We start from the raw sequence: 11,406 nt of genomic DNA, 5'->3' as shown, positions 1-11,406 counted from the left end.
CAAAGGCATTATGGGACTTTATTTACAGACAGGTCACAGCAACCAGGGCCCACACAGGCTCAGGCCAGAAGACTCCAGATATATATACATGTACAGGTCCCAGCACCCAGCAGCACCACAGCCATTGCCAGCCAGGTCCCTGCCAGAGGGACCAAGAGTCAGGCAGTGTCGAGGGCAGGAAAGGGAGAGGGCCCCAGCTCTTGCCAGATATCAGAGGTCACAAGTTGTGGCCCCCAAGCCAGAGGAAGAAACTACCCTCGTCCCTGAATTGTGGACACTGAGTAGTATGACAGGGGAGAGCCCCTCCTGTGTCCAGCCTGTACTCTCAACGCCAGGTCTCGGAACAGAAGTCCCAATGCCAGCATCCTGGGGCATGGAGACACTGCAGGCCCCCTCTAGGCCTGTCCAGGAGCCGGGCGTGGAGCAGGTGTCCCAGGCCATGGCTGCCCATCACACGGGCTCCCCCAGTTTGCTGGCGGCAGTTGTGATCCGCTTATTTTCCCGGAGGTTTCGGAGGCGGGCACTGAGGCTGCTGATCTCTTCCACGTAGGCCTGGGGCACCCACCCTTTCTCACCATCTGCCAGGCGGACCCCCTCCAGCCAGCCTAAGGGCACATAGGCCAGGAGTTGCATCAGTGGCATCAAAGGAACACCTGGGCTAGGTCTGCGAGGAAACACCTAGGCCCTGATACAAGCCTCGTCTGCAGCCCCGAGGCCGAGGTGACATCATCTCAGCATCCCCCAGATCCAGGAAGGAGCAGGCCTCTAGCAGACTTGTAGATGAGCTTCTGACCTGTTTCTCCCGACATCCTCTGAGAAGGGATTTCCCACTCTCCCTCATCAGTTACTCTCAATCCTAATCTTTGCAAGCAGGAAGTTCCTCCTCTTGTCTAACTTGATTCTTTTTTTAAAATTTATTTTATTTATTTATTTTTTTTAACTTGATTCTTGAATGCTGTGGTTGACCAACACTTGCATAACCTTTTTCCTGTGCAGTCTTAGGTACCTAGCTACTTCCTGCCACCGAAGCCCCATCAGGGCGGCCTTCCCAGGAGGCCCCTCTCACCATCACTGGTCCGGGTCCTCACTGCCAGGATGTCAGTCTTCTCCAAGGTCAGCTCGTCTGGCTGCAGTGCCTTGTATGTCCTGACACACTGAACCTGGGGGCGGTCTGAGAGCCCAAGGGAGAATGAGGGAGTCCCCAGGGTAGGATGGGGCAGGGGGAGGCAGGGAGAGGCAGCAGGAGCAAATAAGGGCTGGGAGGGTAGTCTCTGCTGCTGCTTTTCCTCTGTCCACCCTGGCCACTCTTTTCTCTGACCCTAAACACAAGTTCTAGGTGACTCTAGTCTCTCCTGGCTTCAATACTGCTTCTGTGCCTGGGCTCTCATCTTCCCAGCTCAATTCAATACTTTGTTCCTGACTTCCTGGTCTAACTGCCCCCAGAAAGCCCCCACAAAACAGTAATGGTCCCTTTGTATGTCCCCTCATGCTACTCTGGTGTTCCCTCCAGTCCCTCCTTCTCAGCTGAGATTCAAGCCACATCACTCCCCCATTTATAATCCTCCAGGGCTTCCCGCTCCTCTTAGAATAAAATCCAAAGTCCACCCCACAGCCTACAAAGACCTACACAGTCTGGTGTGGCCCCCCTTGCTAACCTCCTCACCTCCCTCATCTTCCCCTCTCTCCTTCGCTCATGAAGCTCAGTCACACTTGTCACCCTGCTGTCCTTCAAACACTCTAGGCTCCCTCCTCCTTCAGGGCCTTTGCACTGGCTGTTCCGCCTTCCAGGAATGATTTTCCCCAGATCTTTTCATGGCTGCCCCTCCCCATCCTTCAGGGGCCTTCCCTGACCACCTCTTTGGAGTGGGAAGTTTACCCTCCAACCCAAACAGGACCTCTAGCTCAAGTCAGAGAATCAGCTCCAGTCCAGGCCCTCAGCCCCTTCTACCACACTAGGTGGGCTGGGAGTATCGGGAAAACCACAGGCCTTGGGGCTAGACCAGCTTGTTGGCTGTATGACCTTGCAGGTTACCTAACATTCCCGGGCCTCAGTTTTCTCAGATAGGAAAAATGAATAGGATTTTTGACTAATGACTAATAGGATCGTCATGAGGATTAAATAAAATAAAGGCATATACAAAGCCCCTAGCACCCTGGCACATGGAAGGTACTGGGTGGAAATGAGTTCCCTACCTTCCCCTTCATTAGCTTAGCCTTAACATCCTCTCTCAGAAACCTTCCAAAGCTACCTGGTACCCACTACACCAAGATGCTCTCTGATTGGGCTGCACCCTAGCTTACCAGCCTCATTTCATACCCAGAGAAGCCTCTGGCTCAACAGAGCAGATCCCTCATCCTAGCACCCCCACCCCCATGCCCCAGCCACTCTGGTTTCCGTCCTCTTTGCAACTGATGCAACGCTAGAGACAGACCTGGGTTCCAGTCCCAGCTCTGCCACTTACTAGCTGAACTTGGACAAGTCACTTTACCTTTCTGAATCTGTTTTCTAACCTGTAAAATGGGGACGAAATGGGAGGATGTAAAAGGCTATGTCATCTCCAGGGTGCTACCTGTGCACGTGGAGGTTGGTCTGTCCTATGTCAAGCCTACCCATCCTTCAAGCTTTCACAGAGCTGCCCCTGCCTGCCCCAGGCCAGTTGATCTCTCTTCGCACTAGCCCCGCTGGCAACAGGACACCCGGGGCTGGAGGAAAGGGGAGAGCAATGAGGTACCCAGCCCAGGGAATGTGGCTCCAGTGGGGGTAGGGGGCAGGCTGTTACCTTCCCCCTCGCTGATGACCTCCCTGTCCTCCTGGGGGGTAGAGGGGCACATGGCTGAGATCCATCGCTGCTTCTCACTTCTAGGGAAAGGGGGGCTGAGTTGTCACAACATGCAAAGTGCAGTCTCCCAGGGCCAGGGTGGTGAAACCGGAGCTGGGAGAACTGGATACGATGTCCAGACCTGGGACCCAGAATCAGGTCTTCTCTACCCCAGGGCCCACCCACGGCCCTGTTCCCAAGCCGGTGCCCACCCAGCTCTGAGCATAAGAACAGAACAGGTGCAGGACACCCTGGATGCCAGCTCTGCCCATGTCCAGCCTTATGCCACCATCCTGAAGCCAGAGATAAAGGCCTTGTGCCTGCCGGGGGGTCCTCTCCCCACACCCAAGCCCACTCACTCTGTCCGGGCCCTCAGCAGGAACTGGTGCTTCGTGTGCTGCCCATGGAGGAGTTGGAGGAGGAACACGTGGCCAGGGATGCCCTGGAGCTTCAGGCTCAGGTCCTTCACCTGCAGCTCAGCCATCCTGGCGTGGACGAAGACGGCGAATTTCCCCAGCCTGCAGGACCAGAGGAGGCGAGGTCAGCCCGGCCCCCACCCTCAGGACGAGGTGAGTTCTGATTGCAAGAGAGGAGAAGGGGTCAGCTGTCCCTCTAGGACCCTCCTCAAAGAAACCTGGCTGCACAGGGCACAGCTTCCCTGGCAGCCAGCAAAGTCCCTAAAAGGAACGGGGGCTCCATTCGTGCCGGCTCACTGACAGAGGTGGAAGGTGATGGAGACCAGTCCCTGGCCCCCAGGCACACTTTCCACTTCTCTCTGAACCTCTTCCTGGAGGCTCTGCTCCAAAGAACCAACTGGGCAGCTCCCATGATGAGATCTATGGACTGTTCCGTGTCTGACTCTCTAACTGGTAGAGAAGCTGAACTTTGTCTCGTTTGCCGCTGTATCCCAGCGCCCAACACTGCCAGGCCCACTGTTTGGGTCTGATAAACCCTTGTGGGAAGGATGCGTGAGTGGGTGGGTCAAGGATGTTCCATAAATTCCTTCATCTCAACCCATCTAAACAAAACCAGTATCTCCTACCCCAAACCAGGTCCCTTCACTGTTCCCCATTCCAGTGAAAGACGCCACCAAGTTGCCCAAAAGGAGACTCAGTCCTCATTCTCACCTCTTTCCTCCCTCTCCCCCGACACCCAACCAGTAGCTGTGTCCTATCTGTCTATCTCCTTATTGTCCCCAGAATCCAGTTATCCCCAAGCCCATTACCACTTCTGGAGCATCTACTCTCATTTGGGCAGTTACAAGAGCTTCTGGTCTCTGCCCTTCCAGCACATTCTCCAAATTGGCCTGGAGTAAATATCACGCCTCTGCTTAACTCCCCATGTTCCCTACTGCCTTCAGAAAGTCTAGCCTCCCTGTCATGACTTTCAACATCCCAACTTCCTTCTCCTGCCCTTCCCCTCTATAAATCCAGCCATACTAGGCTTCATCGTCTCCTAAACATACTCTGCTCTTGTACCCTTCTGTGACTTGGCTATATCCCCCCAAATTCCTTTACCTGAAAAACTCCTACTTATCCTTCAAAACCCAACTCAGATGTTCCTTCCTCTGTGAAACTTTACTGATTCTCACCCCACACCAGGGGATACTACAGTATACTACCCCCTTCCATCAAAACTCTGAACAGGTGGTTATCAGGATGTATTTTCACTGGTCTGAGAGCTCCTACACACTTTGGAGGGCCCAGTATAGAACAGGGATTCAGTGATGCTTCATTGAATGAATGAGTAAATCAGCAATGAACTCTTTTCACGGCATAGGATGTCCATCCTTTTCATGGCATAAGATGTCCCATCCAGCCTTAAGGCTTACATCATTCCAGAAGTCTCTCCCTCATCCCAAACTTATAATAATCAAGGCTAATACTGAGTGAATGTTCATTATGTACCAGGCACTCTGCTAAACTCTTCACATATCATCACATTGAATCTCCCTTCTATTTTACATATGGAAGACAGGATAGTACAATAGTTAAGAGCCTGCGATCTGGCATCAGACAGACCTGGCCTCCTCCTGGCTCCTGCACTTACTAGCTCCATGATCTTGAGAAAAACAAGGGAGACTACTTCTCAGGAAGATGATTAGAGGATTAAAGGGAACAATCCACACCGCATGCCTGGAACAGAATACACGCTCAGTAAATGTTGATTAGTATCATTATGACTCAGGGGAGACTGGGACTCTAGGGTTGTGCTTTTAATCTCTGCTCCAATTAGCTTAAGCTCAGAGCAGCTTCAAAGTTCTTGGCACACAGTTCAGCCCTTGATTCTCAGGTCCAGAAGATGGACTTGCCCTAGCTCTGCCTTTCCTAGGGGAACCTCCAAGGCTCAGGGAGCCCTGGGAGCACAGCCTGTCAGATGGACTGATTGTGAGCCCGTTGGCGGGGAAGAAGAGAGCCCCACTCTCATCTACACCCACCCCCGCCCCGACTCACTCCTTCCTCCGGGAGAGCAGCAGGCAGTCGTTGAAGAGGTGCAGGTAGACCGCCTTGCTGGACAGCTTCAGCTTGGAAGGGGGTGCTGCGGGCAGCGGGGCCAGCTCCACCAGCTCCCCGTGCCGAACCAGCCAGCGGGCCTGCGAGATCAGCGGGAAGATCTGGGAGGATAGAGGAGGCAAGCGGGAGCCCAGGTCAGGCCAGGGGCAGCGGGGCAGAGAGCACAGGGCAGGGGATGGGAGGGCTGGACAGTGATGAACTGGCTTGCAGCCCCCAGGGAAGGAGGAGACAGGGCTGCCCCTTCGCGTGCCCCATCCTATCGGCTGAGGTCACGCACCTTGCCCTCAAAGTGGATCTTCTTGCTCAGGTGGATGAGCTCCTCCGTCCTCTTCATGGACTGCACACTGGCATTGCACTCTTGCACCAGCTGGGGAGACCAGAGGTGGGTCTCCTGCAGCGCCCCCTACCCCGGCTCCCAGAGCCCAGCCTCAGGCTCCCACCTGGGGACCAGAGACTCTGAAGGCTGGGGCTCCTTTAGAGGCACACAGGGATTCCGGGGAGGCCCTTGGAAGCCAGACATCCCCTGCCCTGCTGAGCTCACCTCCTTGAGTGCATTGAAGGCCTTGGTGGCCATGTCTTCGTCTTTTGAACCCTGTGCTGTCCGTTTCAGGATGTTCTGGAGGGTGGGGTCAGCACAGTGAGGCAGGCTGTGACCTCTCCCAGTGACCCTGCCCAGCTGTGGGTGCCCAGAAGGGGCTGCGGAGGGCACAGCAGCATCTCCCCCACCCAGCCCTCCCCACAGCCTGGTGCCCTCTAGGTACCTCCACCAGCATCTTGAGGCGGGTGATCCTCTGAAACGGCAGGATGAGGAAGGAGGTGAGGGGCAGACGCTGGCACACGGGAGACTCCTCCAGGCGAGCCAGGATGCTGGGGAACTTGGGGTTCTCCAGGCTGGAAAATGGGGAGAGGGGAGGGTCTGCGATCACAGGTGACCCTGAACTTCTGGATCCACGACTCCGGCCACCCCATTTGTCCTTGAGGTGCGTTCTCAGGAGAGAGCCCTTCTCAGGTACCCTTCCCCTCCCAGGTCACCCTTCCTCACCCAGTCCTCTGCGCCTACTGCTGCCTGAGACTCCCCTGTCCTCCCCCACCTCCCCTTTCAGAGCCCCCAGCCCTACAGCAGCCGCTGGTAGGTGCGCTCCTGATAGGCCTGGTTGGTGACATAGGGCAGGTAGACGCGGCGGAAGGCCGGACAGTGGTGCAACACAATATCGCACACGCTGAAGCGCAGGACATCGGCCTCCAACCGCTGCTCCAGGTCCTGTAGGAACCTGAAAGGTCAGAGAGGGGTCAGGGCCAGCACCAGGATGAGACCCCAGATATGGGAGCCCAGCCTCGGGCTCCCGGCGAGGCCAGACCACTCCCTCACCTCTCGCTGGTGCTCTTGACCTCGGGCAGTTTGGAGAACAGCCACTGCTTGTCCTGCACCCCCAGACACTCACTCAGCTCGGCCGAGCCTAAAAAGTGGCCCACGGCCACCGACAGGCTGTGGATGTATGAGGCCTCGGACGTAATCAGCTCAAATTTGGCCTGAGTGAGGGCGGACGCAGGATTGAAAAGGCGGAACCAGCCCACGCTGAATGCGACCGCTTCGCCCACCACGCACACCCCAAGCCCTGGACACCACCTCCTTAGACGTAGCTGCACTCCCGTGTCGCCTCCCCTTCTCTAGCCTCACCCAGGATCTGGCGCCAGATGGGGTTCGGAGACACGCCTCCTGCTTCTTGCGATTGTCCAAACCCTACTGCAGCCCTGGTTTGCGCCCCTAGCTCCGCCCATCCAGCCGGGCCCTAGTCTTCTGATGGCCCTGCCCCTCCCTGGTGCGCCCTCCCATTAGCCCCGCCCTCCCTCCGACCCCGCCCCTGCTCTTCTCGCTAGGTCCTGCGCGCACCTTGCGTTTTGCGCTCTGCCTGGCTCCCCCATCCCAGTCCCCGCTTTCAGTGTTCTCTGTCATAAGGCCCAGCCAGATTCCGCCCTTCCTCTGGCCCTGCCCTATCCTAGTCCTTGCCCCGTTGACACCGCCCCTCCATCGAGCTTCCCCACTCGCCTTTGACTCCAGGGCTCCTGCGTCCTCGCTTGCATCCAGCCTCACCTTGTCGGGTTCTAGACCCATCTTCCCCATTGACAGCCCCTCTTTTGTGGCCCCTCTTTCCCCGCTGGATCCCATGCCCACCTACTGCAGTTTGTAGTCCCGCTGGCCGGGTACCCCTGCGGCCCGCGTCGCCGCAGAGTCCGCGGACCACCTACTCCGCGGACCACCTACTCCTGACCCCGCCCCTTATGTTGCCCCGGCCTCTTTGGGCCCCAAGACCACCTCCCACGGCTGGCAGTCCCGCCGGCCCCGCCCGCCGGCCCCGGCGCCCACCTCCTGCAGTTTACAGTCGCGCAGGCTCAGCGTAGCCAGGACGCCGCTGCCGCGCACGTCGGGGATGTCTTGCCACAGCGAGAAGGTGGAGCCTCGCGCCGAGCGCTGCGCCCGGAAGGAGCTGCTCGGGGAGAGGTTGGCGCGCGGCGGCCCGGGCCCCTCCTCCGCGCCCTCGGCCTCGTCCCCCGGACCCTCCTCCTCGCGCTGCTGCCGCCGCAGTTCGCGGGCGCTGGCCACGTCGCTATATTCCTGGTAGAGGACCGCTGGGCGGGGAGAGGGGCGGGGGAGGGCCGTGGGGCGCCCGCCAGCCCTACCCGGCTCTTCCCAGGCTTCCCCGAGGGCCCGCCTCGCTTAACCAGCCTTTCCGATGGTTCGGATAGCGGGACTCAGTGAATTCATTAATTCACTCACTCATTCCACGAACACTACTTGAGCACCAATTGCGTGCTAGCCCCTGTGCTGGATACTGAGAGTTCAATTCTCTCCCTCTCACAAGAGCCCTACCTCTCAACTCTCCAAACCCCAGTTTCCCAGTACACCAAAGCCCCCAGACCCTTCCTCGGTGACCCCCTCCCACGTACAGTTAAGGAGGAACCGTGACTGGCGCCGCTCGCTGGCGCTTCTGGAACCCGGAGCCGGCTCTTCCTGCGCATCTAGCCTAAGAAAGGGAGTGTCAGGGCCCTTCTTCACCTGTACCCCGCCTCGGACCCAAGGCTGCAGTGGGAGGTGGTACCTGGGCTCGGGCCAGCTGCCGTGGCCCCCGCTCAGGTCAACAAGAGCCGGCATCGCTGTAGCGTCCACCCGCATCTCTACACTGCGCGACTCTCTTCCAGACGCTTTCCCTGGAGGGGGCAAGAGCTGAGGGAGGGTGGCCCCAAGAGTGGCGCTGGGCACCGGGGCACCACCACACTCCAGTTGACCAGGCCCCAGTCTCAGGTATCCAGTGAGCGTGAGCTGTGCCCCACCCCGCGTCTGGCTCTTGGGCTGTTCTTAGGGCCCAGGGGAGGAGGCTGTACCTTCCCGGGCAGCAGCTCCAGGGCCTGACCCTGGGGTCAGTGCCCTGGCTGCCGAATTCCGTCCCAGGCGCAGGGAAGAGTGCAACCGGGTCATCAGCTCAGAGGCTGAGAAGCGCCTCCGCTCAGGCCCCTCGAGGCCCACTCGGGTGGGCCCAGGCAGCTCCAGCGGCCTAGGCTCTGCTGTGCTCAGGGCCTGTTCTGTCGCCTGGCTTGGCTCTAGGAAGACAGCATGGGCCTCAGGGCTGCCAAGGGCCTCTTCTTGCTGGTACACCCGCATCTTGCGCCCTGCAGGGGTAGGTGGGGTGAGAGAGCATAGGCTGGCACCCGCTGGGGTCTCTCCTCTCCTCCCTGCCGCCGCTCTGTGGCCCTGAGCATCAGCGGGATGTGCCTATGAGAAAGGCCAACGTTTTTGCCGGGTACTTTCCCCAGAGTAATGGGACCAACAAGAGGGGCAGAGAGGAAGCAAAGTGCCTGACTGCAGTCGGCACGGGTGGGCAAAGGACCAGGGAGGCCAGGCCAGCCACTCACTGTGTAACCTCGGACAAGTCACTTGCCTCCCCTGAGCCCCAGTTCCCTTATCACTAAAATCTATCACTTGTCCCACCTATTTGGGGAATTTGGGGGCTTACGGGTCCAACCTCTTCCCCGTCCTCCCCACCAGGCCACCCCCCCCCCCCCACCCTGAGTGACTCACAGGCTGACTTCTTCTCCGAGCCGTGGCTGGCCCGGCGCTGTGGCTGTAGGTGCTGGGAACTCCAGGGTCCCTCCAGAGCTGGGGACTGGGCACTAGGACAGTGTGGCCAGCTGCCAGCCCTGCTGGGCCGCATTCCCCCACCGGTAGAGATCTCGGTGTCTGGGCCTCCTGGGGATGGTGGCCATAGCAGCCCTTGGAGAGGAGCAGGGGTCCCCAGAGACCAGCGGCTGCCAGGTGCCTGCAGCTCCTCTGGAGCGACGGGGAAGAGATCCAGACACACAGGGCTCGGGGGCTGCAGGGTGGGCAACTCCACAAAGGACAGACTCTCCTGCTGGCACACAGCTACTGGGCGGTGGGCAGTGCCAGGTGGCCCAGCCAGATGGGACTGGAGGGTGGGAGGTGGCCCACAGTCCATTCCTCCTTTGCTCTGCCACCCACCTGGGCCTGCAGGGGAGAAGGCATCAGAGCGAGACACAGGACAGCAGGGATGGCCAGTAAGCACCATGTCCTGGAGACCTGGACAAAGCCTTGTGTACACACATCTGTACAAGCACACACACACCTTATTATATAGTAATAGCTAATGCTTACTTGGCACTTACTGAATGACAGGCCAAGTACTTTACACATCTTATTTCATTTAATCCTCACAACAACCCCGAGTTGATACTATTATTAGCCCCTTTTTATAGGTGACGAAAGTGAGGCACAGAAGTTGTTATTTGGTAAATAATGGAGCCAGGATTCAAACCCAGGCAGTCTAGCTTCTGAGTCTGTGCTTTTAAGCACCTTGCACATTTCCTAACTCTCACTGACATGCAATCAGACATACAGATACACACATTGTCACACAAACCCATGTCTGTTCCATGCACATCCACACACATTTTCTTCCAAGTATACACATTGACATACATACTTTCACAGATATACTCAGACATTTCTAATTCGCAGGCTCACACATTCACACACACTTTTTTATACAAGTACATATATTCACTCAGACTTTCACAAACACACGATGACCCATCAGATATTTCCATATCCACTCGTTTTCTCACACTCCTGTTCCATTCACACTCACACACCATGATGCAGATACAAACACACAGGCCCAGAAATCCTTGCTTTGGTGTTACCCAGCCTCCCCTCCCGCGCCCAGAGTTGTAGCCTTTAGCGCTGAGTGGTGCCCACACCCATGCCAAGCTGGCTGGGAGGGTCACACAATGGCAGGCGGGCCACCACGCAGATCAGACTGGGCCCTCCCAAGAGATAGGCAGGGAAGTGCCCCAGCCCCTCAGCTTGGGGTGAGGGAGGGGTTCTTCCCTACCCCAGCTCCCCGCCCCAGGATCGGGCCAGGCTGAATGGGTCCTCTCTGGGCAGGACGTCGTCCCGAGGGAGGCTGCCGGAGCCTCAGGACAGGTCTACTGATCAAGGGGTCTGAGCCCCCCAGCCCTTGCCCCGTGGCCCTTTGCCGGCTGCCCTCCTGCAGCCCCTCACCTCTCCAGCCAAGGCCCACAGCTGATGTCGCTCGGCTGCTCCGGCAGGGGAAGCCCTCTCTCTGCCCAGCTGGCTGGGGGAGATCCCACCCAGACAAAGAGTTTGATTCATCAAACCCTGTGGTAAGGCAAGCGGGTAGGGAGGGAGGGAACAGGCAGCGGGCTGGGCGGGGGCCTACCCTAGCCTGGCCTCGCTGTGGGCAGGCTGGGCAGCGAGGACCCCCCCAGAGGCCCCTTCAGGCCAAAGGGGCAGTGCCCAGCCTCGCAGGGCCAGGAGACAGAGACTGAGAGACCGAGGGACTGAGACCTGGAAAACTGAGACCCTTTAGACAGCAACCCAGAAACCAAGACCCCAAAGCACTCAAAACCAGAAAACCACAGACACTGAGACATTCAGGGACCCAGAGATGGAGACACAGAGACAGACACTGAAAATTTCAGACAGACCAGATATTCAGAGACAGATGTGAAGCCCGGAAAAACTTGGGGAGACACATGGG

At 58.0% G+C, this 11,406-nt stretch overlaps 1 protein-coding gene across 1 annotated transcript; it reads right to left on the bottom strand.

Moving 5' to 3' along the window:
• Nucleotides 1–363: 363 nt before the first annotated feature.
• ARHGEF19 (Rho guanine nucleotide exchange factor 19) lies at nucleotides 364–9,837 on the bottom strand. The gene is made up of 15 exons (XM_082856746.1): nucleotides 9,408–9,837; nucleotides 8,714–8,998; nucleotides 8,431–8,539; nucleotides 8,279–8,355; nucleotides 7,698–7,960; nucleotides 6,702–6,862; nucleotides 6,451–6,603; nucleotides 6,094–6,223; nucleotides 5,874–5,948; nucleotides 5,610–5,699; nucleotides 5,273–5,433; nucleotides 3,179–3,337; nucleotides 2,781–2,860; nucleotides 1,067–1,171; nucleotides 364–605 (listed from the first exon to the last, which is right to left on the bottom strand). Exons 1-15 carry the CDS (start codon nucleotides 9,820–9,822, stop codon nucleotides 451–453), a joined length of 2,418 nt encoding a protein of 805 aa, XP_082712872.1. The 5' UTR covers nucleotides 9,823–9,837; the 3' UTR covers nucleotides 364–450.
• Between the last annotated feature and the right edge of the window lie 1,569 nt (nucleotides 9,838–11,406).

Source organism: Leucopleurus acutus (genome assembly GCF_964270905.1).
Source record: "Leucopleurus acutus genome assembly, chromosome: 2".
Taxonomy (NCBI): Eukaryota; Metazoa; Chordata; class Mammalia; order Artiodactyla; family Delphinidae; genus Leucopleurus; species Leucopleurus acutus.
Note: the sequence above shows the minus strand (reverse complement) of the source record. Positions and strands in the feature narration are given on the sequence as shown.

Excerpts from the sequence above, each read along its gene's own strand:
- ARHGEF19 (XM_082856746.1), bottom strand. The coding sequence starts at position 9,822 with ATGGACTGTGGGCCACCTCCCACCCTCCAGTCCCATCTGGCTGGGCCA. Across the intron at positions 3,338-5,272 it reads CTGCTCTCCCGGAGGAAGGA|GCTGGGGAAATTCGCCGTCT; the intron begins GTGAGTCGGGGC and ends CTGGTCCTGCAG. Across the intron at positions 2,861-3,178 it reads CTGCTGAGGGCCCGGACAGA|AAGTGAGAAGCAGCGATGGA; the intron begins GTGAGTGGGCTT and ends CCCTTTCCCTAG.